Below are 23083 nucleotides of genomic sequence, written 5' to 3' on the forward strand. Positions count from 1 at the left end.
TTGATTGGGTGTGAGGTAGCAAAGATTTAACCCACAGCTTAAACAAACTAGCCAGCCGGAGAGTGAGATATGAAAAAGATAGACTAAATCTCTGGAGACGTTGGGCTCTGTCAGAGAAACTGGGTCTCATCTCTAGTCAGGCACATGCTGGCAGAACCTGCACTGCTCAGCCACTCCAAGCTCCCTAAGGCAGGAAGGCGGCTCTGCGGGAACTGGCCGGGATGGCCGTTGTCACGAATGGTGCAGAGTTTTAAGCAGGTCCCACATGCCAACAACACCGGTGTTTTAGATTCCGGTTTTAGGACAGAGGCATTTTAGCTGAAGCACTCTCCTAATCACACTTGTCCTTTGTAGCATATTAACACATTTTTCAAAACATGATCATAACAAGAATGAAACAAAACTAGAACTAAAAGCCAAAGAAACAGGAGTAAAAGACAGGGACTGTATGAAGCTACATAACGCTTCTTAACATGAGATGAAGTTGCAAGTTTCAAAAAATGTAAACAGAGATCCAAAAAAAGTGGTGCATTCACGTTGGACAAACATTGGTCTCAATACTGGCTTTGTTGACTGATAAACATATTTGATAGAATTTTGTTGCCAGCACATTACTTATAAAGCACTGAAAGACTTTTAAAAAGTTCAGTTATTTGATACATTATAAATATCCTCGTTTCCCTGCCATAAAAAGGGGAAATAAAACAACAACAAATACAAAACGCGTCAGTATTGGTTATCAGACATTTTAAACATCGGCATTAGTGTTAGTGATGAACTGATCGTGAAATTCTGGGCATGTACTAACTGCTTTAATTCAGGGGAAAGCAAAACTCAATCAAAGGAAACAACCTCAAGCCTCATTTATTCAAGGCCCCCTGTTAAGCTTTCCTGCTGCCTGGTGTGGCTTGCTTGAGTAACCTGTGTGCCCCCTTCTCTGTGATCCACTAAGAGTCACTTTCTTTGAACAGTAACTGCAGCAAAAATCCAACAATGAAACTGTCAGCTTAGAAGAGCTAATAAAACAACCATCACTCCTCGTTACTATCCAAGGCTGTCTGACAGAAAACCAAAAAAAACCCCACAACAACAACAACAAAAAATTCCAGCATTTAGTCTACAGTGGTTCAGGAAGAAATAAGCATCCATTTAGAAGAGTGTCTGACCTACATGATTTCCTGCAACATTAAAAGAAGCAAATGTGGGCTGTGGAATGAAGCATGTTTCTTCCCAAGGACAGGAACAGAAAACAATGATGGTGCAGAGGGGGAGCGTGACTCTCCATGTTAATGATAGGAGTGCGGCAGGCTCAGCAGGCTCTCCGCCTCATCGCTACGCATTTGTCTGTACCGGGTCAAAGGCCACTCCCACACAATGAGATAGACCAGCACTGACAGACTGGCAGAATAAAATAAATAAATAAACGCTCCTCCACTTATCTGCTGCACACTGACTGACCGGTCAGGGAAGGACAGCTTTAAGTGTTGCTGCCATCACACCATTAGATAGATGTATAAACATGAACGGCTGCATCTCTGAAAAGTAATCTGTTGAATGCTTCTATTAATAAATACAATTTTAGATTTACATTATTTGGGAGTTCTGCAGCCTCGACCTTGGTGAAGACATCTTCATTCAAGGTCTCGAATCAAATCAGTTCTGTAATCCTTTTTAATCTTCCAAAAAAAAAAAAAAAAAATCCTTCAGATGAAGATTTTATGAGATAAAGTGTTAATTAAAACCCATGAACAGGAAACTGGGCATCTACAGAAAAAGTGAGCATGATGGGAAGCAAACCACTTATTTCATGTTTAAAAATAAATAAATAATAGGCGAATGCTGGTATAAGCAGATACTGACATCAGCGTTTGTCTGTGCAGGAGTGTTTGTGTGCGCGTTCGTGTGTTCTGTGTGGAGGCGTCTCTCTCCTGTCCATCGAATCTGGCCAACACAAGTCTGACATGACATTTCCCCAGGACGTCAAGCTGCAGGAAATAGGGGTCACGGCTAGGGGATTATAAATCTAAAACTCATTTCATCCTGCTGTCATTCCCTTCGTCCTCTTACTCTCCTGACATATTAGCAGCTCCTGGGCTGATACATAGAAGTATATCAATTAATAAATAATAGTCTAATATTATAACAGTCTATTGGCATAGTTTTTATGAAAAATGTCCATGAGCTTTACAATTCCTCAAACTTTCTGTTCTGCAACTCGTTCGGGATTTAAAGAGCATTATTGCTAGACTCAACGAAGAGGCGAACAAAACAACATGCAGTCATGCAGTGTCGCAGCATGAATAATAAAAAGCTCACAGGATGAAGAACTTCCTTTCACACACAGACAAGAGTAGCTTCCAGTTATTTCATCCACACGCAGTGACAGGAAGAAGAAAAATATAATGAAAACTTGGAATTCATATTCTTACTGGAAGACATACAGAATGCAGAGCCAATATGCCTTGTGGGCTTCTAATTACACTGGGATCTTTTTCATTTGTTTATTGCAAAGCAGTGACTGCACACCCCAGCACAGGCCACAGTAACTCAAAGTGCTGCAAAGTGACTTTCAGGAGGGCGGTTTGGCATAACCTTCATCGAGCTGAGGGTGTAATTCTGTCAGATAGCAGACAGTATGGGTAAATAGGATGTCAGCCAATAACACAGCGGTGAACAAACTGCAGACATCACAGTCAGCCAGTGAGCGTTACGGGCCTGTGGCGATTTAACATTTAGAACAGGACTGAAATATCACGGTCCTGTACTCAATACAAAAATCCCCCCAAAAATTGTTGGGTCAAAAATATTATTTTTGATATTAGAAAGGAAGCTATCTATGCTTTTAGTACCTAAAATGTTTGCGCAGTAACGTACACTGATCTGCCACAACATTAACGGCACCGACAGGAAGTGAATGACATGGATTAACTTGTTACAAAGCACTGCTCTGCTGGGGAACCTTGGGGTCCTGATATTTATTGCAAACGTTAACTTGAACCTAAACACTGTCGCAGACCAGCACAAGCTCCCCATGGCAGCAGCCTTCCCTGGCAGGAGGCACCACACCACAAAAACAGCTCAGGACCGCCATTAAGAAACACAACAAAGAGCCCAAGGCTGACCCGGCTGCTAAAATGCTCAGGCCCCGATCTGATCGAGCATCTACAACACCGCAGAATACCCACCCGTGTCTATGCTCCGACAGGTTAGCGTACAAGGTAATATTAGGAAGGTGGCATTTATGTTTTGGCTGACTGGTATATATTCTAGATGACAGACGTATATACCCTCTGTCTGCCTTTGACATGCATAGTTGACCTAATTGTTTCATTTCAATGCAATTTATGAATTTAATTCAGATACAGAAGCCACATGTGCATGTTTTATCATCTGCAAGTTGTTCTCATGCTGATATGTGACTAGCCTGTGCGTGGTCCTGTCTGCACAGTGAAGGCCCCTTCATAGCACTTGATGCCAAACCGAGTGCAGCCTGAAGACACTGACACAGGCTGCAATGAAGGAGCTAACATCAGAGCTCCACAAACAAACAGCAATGGCTGATGTCACAGCTGCAAAAATACCTGCTATGATATGAGCTGTGTACATGCATTTTCTTCTCTGAAAGTGCCAGCCTGTGCAGTTTAAAAAATGCAAACCCATGACCGCTGGGAATACAACACATTGTGCAAACATGTAGCCTAGGTTTTCTTGGATATAGAGTGGCAGATTTACTGGAACTGTGTTTAAAGTCGTGTTAAAACTGGTTGCCAAAGGATCTGAAACGTTTCACCTGTCTGGTGTGACGGTGGTAGTAATGAAAACAAAAACTTGTAACTTATATAGAAAGCAGGACTAAAATGAACTAAAATGCTGTTTCAGGCTGCAAACTCTGGCGTTCTTGTTCCAAGACATCAAACTGAGCTCAAGCTGTGCCTTACATTCCACAGCCTTGTTTCCTCTAGCATCAGCAGCGCCTCCAGCCTCTCGGGGGGGGACGAGTATCTCCCTGCAGCCTAAGATCAGCCAGCAGAGCAGGCAGAGGCCAGCTGAGCTGACTGAGCAAGCCTGGCTCTAGAGGACAGATACACACTATTCACTTCCAGCATCTGTCCTAGTGAGATGGGGGTGCCCCGAGAAGAGAATGGCCCATGCAGTACATGTGCAACTATCTCAAAGGACAGAATGTTTTCTGTTCAACTTAAACATGTTAAAGAGTAAATTCATTTCATGGTTTAAAGAAAGCCGCTACTACAATTTTAGCATCGTTATCTAGATAGATAGAAAGATGATAGGAGCCGTTCTCATCTGATGTGACCCCGGGTTTGTCAAGATGACCCCCTCATATTTTACCGGCAACATTTAGTAAAAGTAATGAGCTCTGGGGAAGCACTGATGCTAGCGGCCTCCGCCAGTCCTCTGAATATAGGGCACGTCATGTAAATGATGAATGCTCAGAGGCTGCTGTTCCACTTCCTAGAGCGAGAAAGGGCACAGAGTATGCAAATGTATTACTCTGAACACGAATTGCTAAGAAAAAAAACAAACAAACAAAAAAAAACCCCATCAACTCTGCAAGTCAATTCTAACGTTCGTTCTAACAGATTAATCCTTCAAATGAAAAAGATTCATAGTGTTTGAAGTGCTGACAAAGGTCTACAAAGGAGGTTTGTGGCTTTATCAAGGCAGCAAAGTAGGTGGATGTCTGAGGGTTTTAAGAGAGACAAACAGATCTCAGAGCCATCAGTGTTACGTCTGATAATCTACACAGTGCAGGACAAGTCATTAAAGAGGAACAGGGGGGGTTGTTCTTGGCTTTAAAGTGGAAATCTGAGAGGTGTTGACCGATAAGAGCGAGTCTGCTGCTTGTATAAAGTCACTCACCAGCCTGACAGGAGCTACTCACTGCTTCACCTTCAGCCCTGAGGCTTTTAAAACTTGTCTTCTGACTGCTAAGCAGGACTGGTCTCTATTTGAAAAAAAAATAAAATAATAATTATTCCAAGATGTACACCTTTACAAAACAGCTGAAGTTGACAGACAGCCAAGTTTAAAGGCTTATAAGCCTAATATGAGATTTCAGAATAATTTCCAGTGCAGCAACCAGTTAGAGCCTCTCTCTGAAGAACTATCAATCAACACTGACAAGAGCAAGATGGTAATCTTGGAGAGAGCTATACATCATCTCAGCAGGCAGTGGATTAAAAAAAAAAAAAAAATGATAGCACTTCTTTTATGCATGTGAGATAAAATAAAATCCAAAACAAATTTCCATCTCCTCACACGAGCTTCTAAAATTATTTCCAAAAGGAAGAGATCATCATTAGAGCTGGTTTATGTCGCTGTGTTTGGAAACTTCATCTGGTTTTGGAGAGATCAAACACAGAGCTTTACATTTTTGAAAGTACAAAGCCAAATGGAAACTGTTACATTCAAACACTAGCATTTGTGATAATGTTAGATACTCTCTGAAATGTTACTAAGTGAGTTCATCACTATCTTAAGATACAGAATGATAAGTATGGGAGTTTTTTTTTTTTTTTTTTTTCTCAAAAAGTAGTAACTTTTGCAATTCTTTTGTTATCTGCATTTAAGTAACAGCACATTGCCATCTTGGTTTTTTGAAACCAGAAGTCACAATCGAGAACCCAAGGACCCCACAGCATCATACCGTAAGGATAAGAATAAATTTAAAGAAGAAGAAAAAAAATATAGTAAGGATATGCCAATCACAACAATCCACAGCTTTACTGTCTCTAAATGGGATGAGCAATTAAGACCACAAACTTAACAGCAAAGCGTTCACTAGTGATCAGTAAGTTTGCTGTCTCATGCACTTCTACACCCATTAGACTTTGATGTGCAAACAGAGGAGTTTCCCTCCTGCTGGCAATTAGAGTGAAAGAAAGTTTAAAGGAAGTTCTGTACAACTTTTATAATCATCTTTAAGAGGAAATCAGAGCACCACAAGAACTGCAGCGCAAAGACATGCAAGTCAGATTAAATGCTGCTTAGAAGCATAAGTGGGAATATGAGCTTTATGATCCATTGCCTCTTTTCCACTAGGGTTTTTTAGGGTTTCCATTAGGTGGTAGTACCTGGTACAGGTGCTTGTTTTGTTTTTATAAGTACCTACTCAGTCAGGATTCCAAGCGAACTGAGTCGAGCCGAAAATGTGATGTCAGACTTCATGCCTCTGATTGGACAGGGAGTGCTGTCACTACAGGAGTCATGAGAGCGATTCCTTCACAAGAATCAAACCCACCATTTTTGAAACCCAGCAACAAGGGAAATGGCTACACACTAACCAACAGACGTTTTTGTGCTTGGTGGATGATGACAGAATCCAGAGGGACTGTTTGCGTTTTGCATACAAATGTGGTCATGGGACTTTTGGGACGCCTTGCTATAATGACCCCTCAAACATTGAGACGGTACTCAACTGTAATGGAAAATAACCAAAACTGTACTCAGGAAGCAATTTTTGATAAGCTTATGATTTGACTTCAGCCACAACTTCTGTGGATACAGAAAACAAACTAATGTTTAACAACACTCCACTGACTTTCTGCATTCCCTGCTAACACTATAATTTATTTTCTGCTGCTTTTCTCTTTTCTCTGCTTTTCTGACTGACTTCACTCTTTGGTCACACTTTGTAAACACACCCTGAAAATGACCCTTGGATCTGCTTGACTGCCAGGAGATTTCCACCACAACCGCATACAAGCTTGTGTCATCTTTTAGAAAAAGCGTCTTAGGATTAGTCAGACCTCTAACAGTAAGCATGTTGTTAATATAAAACCATGTAGTATGTGTCAGCTGCACAAATCACCTTGTGAAAAAAACAAAAAAAAACATGTGGTTGTATGTCAGCCAGTGCCACACGGCAGGGATAACAAACAGATTTGTTTGCCTCTACTTCATCTTTGTGGCATGGCTGCAGCTGGAAGCTATTCTGCTGTAGCTGGTGCGTATGCACTACGCAGGCTTTGGCTCATAAACAGCTCTGACCAAATAAAGTGTGCGCCTGCTTCTCTTTCAGTCAGTTCCCTGATATCAAATAAATATTTGGGATGTACGCCTCTTTTGTCAAGGCACACAGTGAAGTAACATCATTTCTGCAGACACCGGCAGTACGGTTGTATGAATTATAAGTATAGCCTCAAGTCAGTTTTGCATGTTGGTTAACTCTGATAATTTCAAATAACGTACGCCTGAATCATCCTTTAAAAATAAAAATAAAAAAAACTAATTTCAGGAGACTCATGCACAGAGTGGATTAAACAAGAAAGAAAAAAGCTGTTTACAGTTAATGCATGCCATGTTGTACAGTAATGACCAGCTGCAACCCACACAGGTCTTCAGACAAAACGTTATCAACAGCAGTATAAACAGGATGAGAGAGAATAGTCTTACTTCCATAAAGACACGGAGGCCACACAAAGTACAGTGTGTTGTTCAAACAAAGTGTTTATAACAAAGAATAAAATTTCAAAATCAGTACACTTATGGCTTACAGTACAGCAAAAAATAGGACAGCAACCTCCTTGTGACTAGGGGGAAGAAATAATAATAATAAAATATATAATATATATATATAATATAAATATATATATAATATAATATATAATATATATAATATAAATATATATATAATATAATATATAATATATATATATCCTATATATATATACTATAAATAATATATATACCTCTACAATCTTAATAAATCCTCTATCTCTATCTCTATCTCTCTCTATCTATATCTTCTCCTCTCTCTATCTCTCTCTCTCATCTCTCTCTCTATCTCTATCCTCCCCTCCCCCCCCCCCCCCGGTTGCCCCGTGCGTGCCCTGACCTTTCTTCCCCTTCAGCCCCCACAGCACGTCTTGTGGCAAACAACTACTTGCGAATACACACCCTCAATCTCTGAGCGACTTTTTGATTATAATGATGCACAGGTTGTCTGATGGGAGGCAATCTGTCATTTCGCAGTCAAATCACCGTCGTGCAGCAACTATGCCACTATTTGGGAAGGAATTTCTGTTTCACATCTATGAGGTTCTGGCTGGACTCTGAATATAGTAGTTATTGTGAATTTATGTTTAGGTAGAAGGCAACAGATTTGCAATAGATTTGTGATTTTTGGCAATTTATCACAGTTGATCCCCAAAAAAGAATAAGGTCATTCTGAAAGCTCAGGTAATTCTAAATAAAACACACTCTTCCAGAGGTTCAAAATGCCTTGTTTTGGGGTCTAAGGTTTTACTTTAGTGTGATAGAAAAGTGACTGATAACTTCTCATCATGGCTTACTGTGGACACAGACTGAGATTCCAATAAGTAAAGCAACATTTACCAACACCACTACCTCTAATGCATTTTGAATGAAACAGCATATTTTTGATGAGCTTCTGATTAAAAAAAAAAAAAAAATTGTGGATTTCACAGGGGAAGCTTTCCAATAGATGATACTGCAGATTAGAGGGATGGTCGTACAGCTTTAATTAGAAAAGTTGAGTAACACTTTTCACAGCCCTTTAAATTATCTTACAACATACACTTTTAATGCTTGAGGAATGCTCACTTGTTTTTACAGCTGCAGTTACTATAAGACACAGATAAAAGCATGCGCCAAATGGTTAAACTGTAAACAGCTGCTAGAACAGGAAGTGTCTGTTAATGTGCAGACTAAGAGCAAGTAGAAGAACTGCAGTGAGTAGGTACAATAGAACTGGCTTCTCACCACTAATTAGCCTGAACCTTACAATGCATTATGGTAAATGAACAAGGTGTAAGAATTTCTGCCCACAGAAACCTGAACTGGTTATATATCACATTAGGACTGAGGGTGTTTAAATTTCTAATTGAGATCTCAATTATTAATGAGGCCAATTTCTGTTTAACTCGTGAGGTGAAGTTGCACATTAATTCTTTGTGCTATTCCTGGCAGTTGGCTGAAGCAGTACGACACTGTATAGAGTTAATATATTTTGTGAACGGTTTCTACTCTGCAGAAAACTTAATGACACCTGAACTGTCAATTAAGGCATGCTGGGAGGAACTTACATGAATAAAGTGTATTTTTTCCAAATCAGTAGTCTGACTGTAACACTGATTGATACGGCTATATAATGAGTGCCACATAACGAGAAGGTAGTAATTCCTCACTTATGGCTTTAACTTCACTCGTCAGGTTTAAATGTTAAATGCATAACATTTGTTATGCATTTGTCCTGCATAAAAAGGTAAAGCAAAAAGGTGCCATCCTTTTTTTTTTAATAAAGTTGCACAATAAAGTCTTAATACATGTTAGAAATCATATTTGCAGAAGCTAATCGGGAACCAATCTAAATGCTGATTGTATCATTCTGTTGCCACTACATTTCATAATGATATGATTAAAGCAAAACAATTGTCCTTTAATATTTTTCTCACAACTAAATCTTACACCAATGTTTAGCAAAGAGCAGTTGCTTAACTTGACAACATTAACTAATCCCACAGTTAACAATAGACTGGTCATGTGAGAGCTTTCCCAGCACCTGGCTACCCATCTACCTGTCCTGCTCCTATGTAACTTGACTGTAGTGAGAAGCATAGGTTTGTAGGTAAACAGCAACAGAGCTCGACTCTCTCTTAACAGGTGAACATCTACAAGTTCCCTTTCTCTTCTTCCCAGCAACTGGTAAGCTCAGGGGAAGAGTCAGGGCTGAAAATGAGGACTCCTATCAGCAGCAAGTCAAATTAAATCATCTGCAGCAAATCACGGACATGGGGAATTACAAGAGATTACTGCCCCCGTCCAGCCCTACCCAGACCCCAGAGAACAATGGCCTGTAATCTGTCTTAATTCCCAAGCTAATCAACTCAGGGCTCAGAGTCTCATGGCTGCAGTGACAGGGAACAGCAGTTCACATCCACCCAAATGCCAAACTGATGGACAAAACTAAAAGCAGAAAAGCCACAGTATAACTCCTCAGATCGCTCACCACTCATGGATTTTTTACATTTACCAACATCTGCAATTGTCTCTGCCCAAAACCATCTTCTTCATACTCTCATTTCATATTCAACACTTTTGAAAGCCTATTCCATCTCTAAGGGAGTTTATACAACACCTTCCACTGTCGGGGTTTTTATTTTTAATGTAATCTTCATTGAAGTGCCACTGGTGTGCAGGCCGCTCTCCCAGCTGATCTGCCTCCTGTTAAGGAGGCCGGGGCTCAGCAAAAAGCCTCACTTAAAGCTGAAAAACTTTAAGGACAGCATTTCTCTTTTCATTCACTAAGATGACTAATCTCCCATCTTCGGCCATCCTCCATCTCACCCTCTGGCCTGTCAGGCCAGTTCTATCACACACAGGCACTCCTGTGCTCTGCAGGTTTAACTAGCTGACAGGTACACGTGCAACTACTGATTTCATGCATTTAACTGCGATGAATCATCTGAAGGCAGTTAATGTGGGAGTCTGATGAAATGCACTACAGAACACATCTCAGAAGAAGTGATTTGAAGTTGTATAATTTACAGTGTTGCTAAGCAAACACATGCAGTCAGATGTCATTTTACAATTCTACAATAAAGCCTGCCTTTATGAGAGAAATAATGTTTACACTATATTATTGTAACTTTATAGTTATACTACAGGGTATACAAGACTTTTATATACACAGTATCATTACCATCTTTTGGTATAATGCAGCAAGAAATTAATCAAAACTTCTCTAAAACAGTTTTGATTTTAATCTTTATTAAAATCACGTAATTGTTTTTCATGCGGTGTTTGTTAATTGTGCCTATCAATCAATTTCTGGTAATTAATACATATAGAAAAAAAAAAAAAAAAAGGTTCCAGCGGACTCTGCAGTCCAGTGGAAAATTAATTACACCCCATGAATAAACAGCTTGTATAACCACCTTTAGCAGAAACAACTTAAGTTTCATTTTCTGCATGACTATCAGTCTCTCACATCATTGTGGAGGAATTTTAATGCACTCTTCTTTACAACGTCACTTCAGTTTATTGAGGTATGAGGGCATTCATTTACGCACAGCTCTCTTGAGGCAAATTTCTTGGGACATCCATTCCTGGGAAGATTGGAAACTCTTTTGAATGTTTTCCACTTGTGAATAATCTTCCTCACTGTAGAACAATGGGACTTCAAGTTGTGTGGAAATGGCCCTATAATCCTTCCCATACTGATGGGGATCAATTGCTTATCCAAGATCACTGCTGATGTCTTTTCACCTTGTGTTAACACACCCCTGAATGCTCCAAACCAGCACACTGTCAAAGCTTCTGCTATCACAGAGGAGCTCACACTTGCTCCTTACCCTTTAAATTTAGATGTAAGGGTATACTCATTTTCTCCCCCTCACAGGACTGCATAGTCATGATTGTATATCAGAAAATTACATATAAATATAATACATAACACACCAGGATGACAGCATCTCAATTAAAAGATGATGAAGACTGATGAGGTAAACTGCCATAAACAAGCCTTTGTTTGTATGTCAGTTCAGTTTTATTTGTTGTATCTTGTCAAGAAACATCACATACTTTGCCTTTAATTTGACCACCAGTGCTCTCTGTTAAAGTATATACTTAAAAGTAAACCAAAAACAGAAAACATTGGTCAAAATGTGTCAGCTGATGGCTATCTTTCAGGTACAGAAGCTTCCTAAGATGTCCTCCGCTTTCTATGAGAAGGCAGGGTGTCCTTGTTAATACAAAATCATTTGAAAGGGTGACTGAAACGACAGTCATTTAGGAAACAGCTGTTAAGCTTGATGCATTTTCAACCATCTTAGCCTAAAGACACTTTTCAAAAAACATGGCTTTGCATCCACAATGTGTGGCTGTTAAACAGCTTTCACCTGTATATGTCCTGCCCTCTACTGAAATGTGAAATTGCTAGTAAACATATGGCAAATTGCAAAATCAACTTCTCTTTGCAGAAGACGTGCATGAACATTTTTAAAGAACAGATGTACAGACATCTGACTCGCTTGGCACAGACCAGAGTAATCATCTAAACAATACAAAATGTTCTGCGTGATGGAGGCCGCACCAGCTCACTTTTTCCAATCAATGCAGATGTTTATCTGCTAATCTACCAACAGCTTGGGCTGAAGTAAACATGCTGCCTGGCTCTGTTCTGCCTCAAGCATCATCAGTGCTATCAGTAATGAGTGCAGCACGAGCTACTCCCTCTCTGTTCTCTAATGGAACATGACTGTTCTGCCTTTCCCTGTGGCTCCATTTCTGCATGAACGAAGCCCCTCTGCCACGCCACCATGACTGACCGCCAAGCTGGACACTCATTTGTCTGGGGTTGGTGGTTGAAAAACAGAAGGGTGGAGAGCTGAGAACTAGCTTCCTCAAAAGAACCAGTTATGGGGCACTTAATAAAGCACATTTTAAAAATCAGAAGATTACTTCACGGTCTTTCTCAGTAAAGAAAGAAAAAAAAAAAGAAGTAAAGATGGAGCTGCTGGAGGAAGAGAGAGCAGACTGAGGCAAGCCACAGGGGAGATGGCAGCCGTGGGTGCCCTTGAAATTGCCTGACTCATTACTGCAGCAGCACGGCCATGCGTGGTGATGGCAGGCTCAGAGAGAGAGCTCTCGGCCAGGCGCCTGACAGTCAGAGAGTGAAAGACAGCCCTGTTTTTAAACCACCAGAGGAACACTTCAAAGGCTGGCATGCTCATTCTGTATTTTCAAACACTACCCTGCATTACAGCGAGGCAGACGTAAAATGCTAATGGGCTTCTGTGATTAACCCCCATGTTTGTGGTCTGATAAGAAAATAATGCCTTGCTATAAGAATGGTGTTAATAGATAGCAGCACACAGGTACATCGGGACACTTTGAGTGACAAGTCTGTGTGGGTGACTCAACACCACAGTAATCATTTAATTCTTCTGCAGCGTGGGCTTCAAACTGAGACCAGCATTACTACACAGCTGCCTGCTGCTATACTCCTCACATATATACTCTATAGTCTCTGGGAAAAAAAAATAAAGTCCCCAAAATTGCATGGATAACCAGGGGCTGCAGTCCATTTCCCTCTTTATCTGGTTTAACACCACTATCAAGTAGAGCGGAAACACATCCCTAGAGCATGTAGAAAGCAGGAAGAGTTTTTCAAGCTCTTCGCGCAATGCTGCGGTTGCACACAACCCACCAACAATTAAGGCAAAGTGGCTGCCGTGTCTTCCATTTTGTCCTTCAAAAGGACTTGACATCCAACATTGGGGCCACAGCAATGTGGTAATAAGTGTACAGCTTCATCCAGCACCAATCAAGGTGCAGGAATCCAGCAAACCTGTATTTAAAATGGCTCCAGTGCTCCAGCTGTAGCAGGACTGATGATTTTGACTAAATTAAGGGCATTATTTCCCACAAAGTAAAGCTTTTGCTCAACGTGGTGAAAGAATGGGGCTCTGCAGGTAATGATCGCTGGCCTCTTAGACCATCATTTGATGAATTAAACATAAAACTGACAGGCCAAAAAAATTATTTTTTTAAAGTGTCTTTTTTATATTTATTATATGATTAGTTGTCTGGTGTGTACTTAGATGTGGAGATTTAACACACTGTCTGTGGCTCTGTTTAATGTTTTAGATTACAAGAAGTTTGAGAGAATGCTGTACCAAGAGTGTATTTTGCTCTTCTATATTAGGTTTAAATGGTGTCCCCAATCATGCAATATGACTGCTGGAGTAAAATCCCACCTAATCAGAAAGCATTAGTTCCCTGTCAAATCTCTGCTCCCTGAAGCAAATGGCAGAGCTGCAGACAAATCCTCTCAGATCCTACCTTAATGTCCTTTATGTTGAGAAAAATATATATATGTGCAAGCAAACAAGCAGTTATGTGCTGGGTAAGTGTTTGGCAGATGTGTGTGCATCACCACACAAAAGTCAGGTGTCAGACATGTTTATGCATTACAGATTTGGACACGCCAGCGTTTACTGGGAAAAGGATGCAAATCAACAGGAGGTAAAGCTCTCAACATGGCATCAAGACTCAGGGCCTGAGGTCAGTGGAGTGACATGCCAGACTAAGGAGATTACATCCTGCTACAGACTAACGAAAGGCTGCTCTTGTGAGTAGACACTGGCCAGCCAGAAAGACCGTCAGAGTTAAAGCAGTAGTGGAATGACGTAACAGAAGGGAATTGCATCAAAAACTAATTTGAGAATATGAAATCAAAAAGGTATTTCATATAGAAATGTGTTGAGAAGAGCTTAGTTAAAAGGGTCAAGTGCTCAGAAATTTAGGCATTATTTATTCTGCAAATCTCCTTGAAAGTAAGATCTTTTTGCAAGAGATGTTATAAGGGGAAAAAAAAAAAAAAAAAAAAAAAAAAAAAATCAGGCAGACACATAAGAGTTTGGGTCAGAAATAGACCATGTTTGTACCGTCTCCGTTTTTCATCATGAAGGTCCATTCCAGGACTTGGTCTGAGTTGGAGTATGCTTCCTTCAAATGCTGAAACTTGATTTTTTTCCCTCCTTAGATAACTGGATTGCAAAACATGCAAATCATCAGCATTTTGCTTTCTGGAAAGCTGTGATAACAAACAAACAAACAAAAAAAAAAAAAAAGGTTGAGCAAAAGTAGGCGTCATCTTGATCCTCTTGCACTGTGATAAGGAGGATGACGTAAACTAAATTCAAAACTGGACAGTAATGCTTAAGACTGACAGTAAGTATGACTTTTGTTTTCCCCAAGAAATAATAATAAAAAAAAAAAAAAAAAAAAAAACACAACTCCTTGCAGAGTATCTGACAATTATAACCAAACTAGGCAAGTTCTCCTTCCACTCTTCAGAAGATTTCTGTAAAAATTCAAAGATGATAAATTAATTGCTGCAAAAAAAAAAAAAAAGCAAAGACTTTGCCAGCCTCCCCAACATTTCTACATAATGAGGCAAAGCTTTGGCTCTAGATCTACCAAATCCTTTTCCTTTATCTAAAAAAATTTCCCACCCGAGTGCCAGTTTAGCTCACCGGGTGAGCAGACAACCATATGCTGCTGAGGCTGAAATGCAGTGGTCAGGGTTTGAGTCAGACCTGAGGCCTTTTGCTATGCTATCTAATAAAAGACGACCCCCTCCCCCTTTCATTTTTTAAAAATTAAAGGTTTCCCAGCCTACAAAAACTAACATACATTATAAAGACACCATGATGCTGGCAGGGTATGTGCCCTTTTTGTCATGACTGTCAAAACACTGGATGTGATCTCTGCTGCATTTTAACACATCTTCACCATGTTGTTTTGGCATTTAGTGAAACGCTGCCGAGCCTCATACTAAAAGTGAAGTTTAAGCCTGCAGGCACAGCTCTCACATTTGTTTCTATTTGACACATGGCTCCTATCTGCTTACTGCAAAGCCCAATTAAATAACACGGAAAACATGCAAGTTTTTTGTCTAAGTGAAGCACTATGTAACAAACCATGGCACTTGTGGATCTACAAATGTGAATATGCCAAGATCATCATGGGACATGCTTGTGTCTGATGGGGCCGCTGTGTGCTCACACTCTTTCAGTATTGTGGCTCTGGGAAGCCTCCAAGGCTCCTGCCAGAATACAAAATGCCAGATCGCAGCCATGAAAAAAACAAAAAAAAAAAAAAAAAAAAAACTCCAAGCAGAGGGACAAGCCAGTGTCCAAGAAAAGAGAAACATCTTGTGTTGGGCCTAATTACTTCTGCTCCAAGATTACACAGTTTTGACCTTTCTCAAGCTTCCAGCACACAGCCTGATTGGAAACTGATGAGGACAGCATAAATACATACAGCACTGTTAATTATATTTAATGCAGAACAAGCAATGGAAAAATGTAGCCATTTACTATTCACAAGTTGCCTAATTATGTTTACTTGTAATCCTCACAAACACCTAGATCATACAAATTGGTTTTAATCCAATTAAGCAAATTTCTTCCAGTTAAAGTGCTCTCCACAGATTTTACAAACCAAAGTCTGTTTAAAGCTCTTGGGGAATATATGGAAAAAGTTGGAAAAAGACATTTGTAGTTCCAGAAGTAGTTGCACAGAGTCAAGTGATGACACTTGAGTGAGAGTCTGTTACGGTTGAAGTGTTTCAAAATGAAAAAAATCTGGGACTGTGAAGATAGAAAGAAGCAAACTTACCTTACCAGATTTCCTCATCTCTGCTGCTACAAGCATAACATCAAACTGAACTGCTGGTCAAGTGCACTGCCAAATTATTGTAAATGCACAATAATAAAGAATGAGTTGAGCATGTAATTTGACCATTTCCTGCTGTAGATAATCTGAATTTAGGACACATGCCTTTAAGGAGAATTGTACAGATTGTAGCATTAAACACGCAAATGTCCCCACTTTACTGGTACTGTACACATGCTAAGCAATGAGGATGTTGCTCACTGGATACACAATGGGAGACATTTTAAAGCAGAAACTTAAAATCCTGAGTGGTAGTGGTTGCTCCAACTCTCCTCCCATAAAAGCCAATCATCTGCTTTACAGCAAGTTAACTTAGGAAACATAAGGCCAATCAGGTTATTCCACTGACCCATGGCAATATTTGAGGTTCATTAAAGCTTAATTAATTTGCTAATGCTAATTAGCTTGCTTATGTTGACCGCTAAATACTGCACCTGCTTGCTAATTGAGTGATGATGAACAGTTAGACCTGAATTAAGAGTTCTGCCTCTGGTATCTGAGGGGCCTACGTATGTAGCCGGAAATCTCCTCTGAAGCCTACACGGTAATCAGAATCCTTGCAGGCTGCATCGACCTGATGTGTAGTTATATTTCTCCAGAGGTGCATGTCAGGTTATATCGTATGTTATAGCGTAGGATTCAGAGGGGATTTATGGTTATGTACATCGGACCGATGCAGAACTCTAAATTAAGCCTTATTAGATTGAAGTTACACTTACATATCATGCAATGCAGAGCGCTGTTTCCTAATGGGTTTGCGTACACAAAAACATTATAATCAAGGTGTTTTATTCATCTGCTGCCAACAGCATTTCCTATGTTCGGATATCTGTCATCACTCATCAGCATAAATTGTCACAAAAGCTAACTACGATAACGCTAAGTAACATCATTTTGCTGTGAACTGTTTTCTCAGCTCCTGGGATTTTATGTTTAATAGGAATCCCAAAATTGTCCTTTGAGCTCCCTTTTTCCTGTCCTTCCCCTTCACGTTCATGCTGGTTGCCATTTTGCTTTCTGTAGCCACGCAAAATCAAGCGTGTACAGGATCGTCGCAAAATTGCATGTGCACATTGTGAACAAAACAGGGCATGCCCAGTGGTAGACTGCAAATTGCAGTGAAATAATTCTATAGTGCAGAGATCGAGTGAAAGAGTCTGGCACTGGCGACAAGGCGGAGTGTGTGAGGTGCATGCCCACTTGCTAATTGCAATTTAAGGGGAGAAAAAAAAAAAAAAAAAAAACCAAATCACATTTGACTTGTGATTCTGTATAGGAATTTTTCATGTCCTCTGATCATTGCAGGGTACATTATGGCCTGGTTTTTGTTAACCCAAAATAACTGCTTAGGGGTATTACCAAGAAGACTGTCAAGTGACATGACTTACTTTTATAAGGTCTTTCACACAACACAACTTGGAAGTGTAACTTACTAAGGCCTCGGTCATGCATGCCTAGAAACAGATCCATGACTCCTTTGCAACCCCAACCAGGTGGCAAGCAGTTGCTGGAGACTGCTGGCAGTCACTGAGTGAAATTTGTTGCAAAGAAGTATATGATACTGCACCGAAGAACTCCTTGTGATTTCTTTGTTGTGCCTTACCTTTGCAACCAACATACTTCAAATGGTGCAACTTTCAGCAGCACAGTCTTTGTGATAGATAGATTTTGATCTAGTAACAGCCAACAACTTCCAGGAACCGCTCAATCGGTCAGGAAATAAACATATTTGCCAGTGGTTGATGAGGGGTCATTGACTGATCTCTAGGACTGTGTGACTGAGGCCTTAACTAATGGTAGGGGGCAGATTGTAATACTGAAATAAGCTTCAAAGCTACAGAGATGTGAATCACCACTTCCAATGAGAACCTTCAAAAACATGATGCAGATGCCGAGTTAGACCCTTATTTAGGTACTGGCAGCCTAAAACTCAAATTGAAATTTAATACAGAAAATTGATTTATTGAAATCAAGAGGGCACCAACATCAGTTAAAAAGAAAGAATATTTAAAAAGTTATGGCCCGTCTTCGCCAATTGCCCCAGTGATGTTTTGAACAAAATGGCATTTTTGGAACCGCTACATACAAAATTTGTGCAGAGCTGAAACTGGAAACCACTATTTTCTCAATTACGAAAAAAAACTGACAAAGAGCATGGACCCAGGAGGTAAAAAAAAGCCCTAGCATTTTATTTCTATAGGCTGGCACTGCATGTAATACACTGGGACACAACCACAGTGCGTCTTGCACGGTGCCAGCAATGACGTTTGCTACTTATGTAGGTTACAGCTCTACAAATACTTCCCGGTGAAGAATAAATCAAGCAGAGGCTCAGTTTTTAAAACTGATGGCACGCTGTCAGTTATTCAACATTAAAACTTTAAAAGCCTGTTTCTTGCACTTTATTTTGGTATCAGATTTGTATATTTTTTGTTTTTGTTACATCATTTTTCTGTATTTCGATGACAAAAATCTGCTGTAACTTTTTTTTTTTTAGCTTTTTGGCCACAGCAGCTTTTAATAACAGTGGAGAGTGACAGGAAATTGGGAGGAGAGATACGGGGGAGGACACGCGGGAAATGGCAACAGGCCAGGACTCAAACCTGCATCGCCCGCACCACTATCCGGCATATTTATGTGGTGTCACCTAGCTCAAACTCTGAGCCACCCCGGCACCCTAATCTGTTGTAACTTTGACTGAAATTTGTGAATTCTTCCTAAATTTTACTCTATGCAAATAAGGTACGTATCAAGTGGTGACTTGAAGATGAATATGAAATGTGTTAACATTGCCTAAGGTCATGGATGACAGAGCGCAATAGGATTCTCAAAGGACATCTGTCCTGTGGCCCAATTAGGCATGGCATAATCAAGAGAAAGTGAGTGAACACTAATTTTTGAAGTCTTTATTTGAAAATCAAAGAATACGCCAACTTACATGATTGCCATCTTTTAATGCATTTTAAAATATATTTTATGGGGCCAGGATTTTTTTATGATAACGCTAACTGAAGTTTGCTCAATTTTACCCATTCAGTGCGTGGCCACTGTTTTCCAGTGGCGTTAACCTGAGCTTGCCGGTACCTACTTTCTTCTCCAGCTAAACCGATCTTGGTGTTCAGGTAACCATATGCACAGTTAGTAATAGAACCACAACTAAATCTGTAGGTAGAGTTGATTGCCAAACAATATTATGAGGAAATATTGAAAAATAAAATGACATACTGTGTGTTATTTAGCAATTTTGTCTCCATCTTAGAAAATCTTTGAATTCATTCGCAGTCTGCATAAAACCCTGCTCACTGATTAAGAGTACCACAGCACAATGAGCCTGTCAATGTCAAAGATACTTTCAGGAGAGTATTTGAGGTCAGCATCATGAATAGTCAAAGGCTGAGACCATCACGCTGATAGACTTTCCCTGCAGGGATTAATAAAGTTTTTCTGCTTCCAATTTAAATTCCAATTCAACAAGGAAGGATGGTAAGGCACAACGTCTAAAGTCAGACTGTGAAACCAAAAACACAGACTTCATTAGCGTGACATCTAAAGACCTAACCTGACCTGAGGTTGTGGTTTAAAGCTGTAGTGAAAGACAGTGAAGCCGCAAAAACACCACTGAGTAACTGTCACTTTCTTCTAAGAAACCTCACTTTGCTGACTATCAAGAAAACAAAGTGTTTTCATGTTACATAATGCAGGCATGAACATCTACACTGGTAACAGCAGGCATGAGAAATGAGAGGAACTCCATAACATTAGACTGGAATGTGTTGCTATGCATACTGGAGCAAAGAAGGAAAAGGATTAGGAGCTTTGTTTCACAGTTATTGGATTTTGGCTCAGAGGGAATGGAAATACCCCAATGGTGAAGGGAAAGCAAACACTAAACTATTCTTGTTAATGTGGAAAACATGACTCAGGATAAACACAAATGACACATTAACACACGCTTTATAGAGAAGTTCATTTCTTCATACAGTCAGTTTCTTCCTAGTATACTGGATCTAAAACATAATGAATCACTGAGGCACTGAGGTGTTTTTTACTCCCCTGATTTCAAGCATCTGTTAGCTGCCGATGTCAAGACCTCTAAAATGAAATTTCCCCTTTAAATTTTAAATTCTTTGGGGCTAAGCTGAAAGCAAAGAGATGACAGGAGAAAAAGAGATGATGTTGATGTGCAACAAGGGTCCCCTGCCAGATTTGAAACGTGGATGTTGCATGTCTAACTAATCTAAATGCTTTTTTCCTGGAATATTTCCAGGATTTTAATAAGTAATGTGAAGAAAAAAAAAAAAATGTAAAAAATGCCATGTACTCCTGCAAAGAAAAGCACTGCCTAAGAAGGAATGAAGCCCAACTGATCTTATATCAGCCAGGCAATACAACCTTTATTTGCAGGTTTATTTTTTTTTTTTAAATGAGAAACTCCAAACCAGTGGCTTAACAATGAAGAGGCAGATAAAGACACCAACAACAAAGCGCACAACCACTTAAACTTAAATAAAATGCTGTTCCATAACTAACAATGCATACTTATATTTTAAAAAGAGGAAGTTAGGAAAAGTGGGGCTGCATTCCCAACCATCATTTAACTAAGTTTGGTTTGAACCAAGAAATGAAACCATTAACCTCTGATCATAACGAGAGCTACAAACTGGAATCTCATTATGATCTCAGGTCAGTGGACTTGTGGGCATCAGGGAAAAGCAAATTAGATGAACCCCATTCATCAGCGCCTGCTGTACCTGAAATACTCATAAGCAAAAGCACAAAATCCCCAAACTGCTTCTCTGGGCAGGAGTGCACTTAATGCTGAACTGTCTGGGCAGCTCCCACGGGGTGAAAGAGTCTGAACGTGGTGCAGAGTGCTGATGGGTTTTAAGAAAATGTCAGTCTCACTCTTGCTAATGAGCTGTCAGAGTGTGCGCGCTATAACTGACCTGTATTTCCTCATAAGCCTCGTCGATAGTGGTCACTTGGTGCTGCTCATGTAGTGCTGGCTCGTCGCAGAAGAAGCACACCAGACTTTTATCAGTGAGGCAGAAGAGCTTGACCTTCTCGTGGTCCTTGCAGGGGTAAGAGCTCCTCTGAGCGTTCAGGATGGCGTCCAGTGGGAAGGCTGAGTAGCGCTCCACAATGTTGGACAACTTGAGACTCGGCGAAAGGAGTGGATCGGTGAAGGTCCTGCGGCACTCGGGACAGTCCCGTGTTCCGTGGGGCTCCTGTCTGCTCCAGTGCTCGGTGATGCACTTTCTGCAGAAGTAGTGCTCGCAGCCAAAGCTGACGGGGTCCTGGTAGATGCTGAGGCAGATGGAACACAGGAGCTCGTCCTTCAGAGAGCAAGCCATTTGCAAAAACTGACACTGAAAGGCATCTAAGAGGGCAATGTCGTGGAGCAGAGCACGCTTGGTTCAATCTGTAAGTAAGCGGTTGACTGCCATGTGGGAGTTTCCGTCAGGAATCTTGAGATTATTGTCTCTGTTGGGAAAAAAAACACACAAACAAAAAAAACAACATACACATTAAGGCACCTCAAACCTTTAATCAGAAAGCAGAAAACCAAATGAGTTATGGGAACACATTCTTTTAGTTACGCATTAACAAAACTGACATCAACGACAACCCATTTAATATTTAATCTAGAACACAAGAGCTTGTAGTGATCTGTAATAGCACTCGACAAACTGATAACAATGGCTAAATATATATATATATTTTTTAGACCTGTAATTATTAGCAACAGTGACACAATCAAAGCTTCCAGCTTCTCAAATGTGAATATTTGCTAGTTTTTTTAGTCTTTTATGGCAGTACATTAAGTATCTTTTTGCTCAGGACTATTTAACATATCACTTAATTTGCAATCAACTGCCCATTCATGGATAGTAAATACAATTATCCTAACTTTATTTGAAATGACTTCAAAATCTCATGAACTAATGAAGGTAGTGAACATAATTTGCAACATATAATTCAGCAGTAACATTTACCTCCGTTTTAAAGCTGCCATTTTTTGCACTCATAAAAGACGTTCTGCTATTTGGTTTCACTTTGTGAGCTTCCTCTTCACCTGGGGAAACACCTGACGTGCCTTAACGCTTTTACCAAACTACTTCTCCACTTTGTTGCATCCATTTTCTCACTCTCTGAGAAATATCTGCTCATTTCTAATGGCAACAGTCTGCAGTAGCCAACCAAACCAACAGGCAAACACCTGCAGCAGTCAGTATTATCTCCGCTGCCGTCCACCTCCCTACCTGGTGTTAAGAAGCTGCCTTTTAAATACCCTCCTGAAAAGAGCTTCAAGATCCCGTGTTGATCTTTTTTTTTTTTCTTCCCCCTTTTTAAAAACCAATATCATCTATCGCAAACTATCAGGTCAACACATGAGCTGTAGCTTAGGATATATACACATTATATAACATGTTTCATCTACCTTGCTCGTTGGCAGGAATTGTAAACATAAGCGACCAGGACCACGACACCGCCAACCACAGCGGGAGGAGGTAGGGACACAAAAGAGGCATAACACTGATTTAATGAGGTACTTCATTTAAAAAGTGTATTTGGGGTTCCATGCGAGACCAAAATACTTTTAAAAAAAAGGCCTATTATTAACAGAAGTAATGAATTAGAACAACAATGAACCCGAACTCACCAGCCTTCTCTCAGCGACATCAGTGGCTCCAATGCAAGTGTCTTTCAGGAAGGGAGCAACACACAGCGGCAACGGATGCAACCAAATGTACCGAAAATAGGGGAGGAGAGGTTCGATCACACATAATGTTCACAATATAAATACTTTGCATCGATGGGTACAACTCATAAGATAATAAGCCTGATATATTTT

At 40.2% G+C, this 23083-nt stretch overlaps 1 protein-coding gene across 2 annotated transcripts in view; it reads right to left on the reverse strand.

Annotated features, from left to right (window-relative positions):
* trim62.1 (tripartite motif containing 62, tandem duplicate 1) overlaps window positions 1-22937 on the reverse strand; it is a 39072-nt gene extending 16135 nt beyond the window's left edge. The window contains exons 1-2 of one of the 2 annotated variants that reach the window (XM_030729674.1): window positions 22892-22937; window positions 21174-21711 (exon numbers count right to left, since the gene is read on the reverse strand). In XM_030729674.1, coding sequence (XP_030585534.1) covers window positions 21174-21581 — 408 coding nt within the window. In that variant the 5' untranslated portion in view covers window positions 21582-21711; window positions 22892-22937. Of the gene's footprint in view, window positions 1-21173; window positions 21712-22669; window positions 22804-22891 lie in introns of those variants that run through there. The other variant, XM_030729673.1, reaches the window with a different exon arrangement.
* Between the last annotated feature and the right edge of the window lie 146 nt (window positions 22938-23083).

The sequence above is a fragment of the Archocentrus centrarchus genome, chromosome 5, assembly GCF_007364275.1.
Source record: "Archocentrus centrarchus isolate MPI-CPG fArcCen1 chromosome 5, fArcCen1, whole genome shotgun sequence".
NCBI classification, from domain to species: domain Eukaryota; kingdom Metazoa; phylum Chordata; class Actinopteri; order Cichliformes; family Cichlidae; genus Archocentrus; species Archocentrus centrarchus.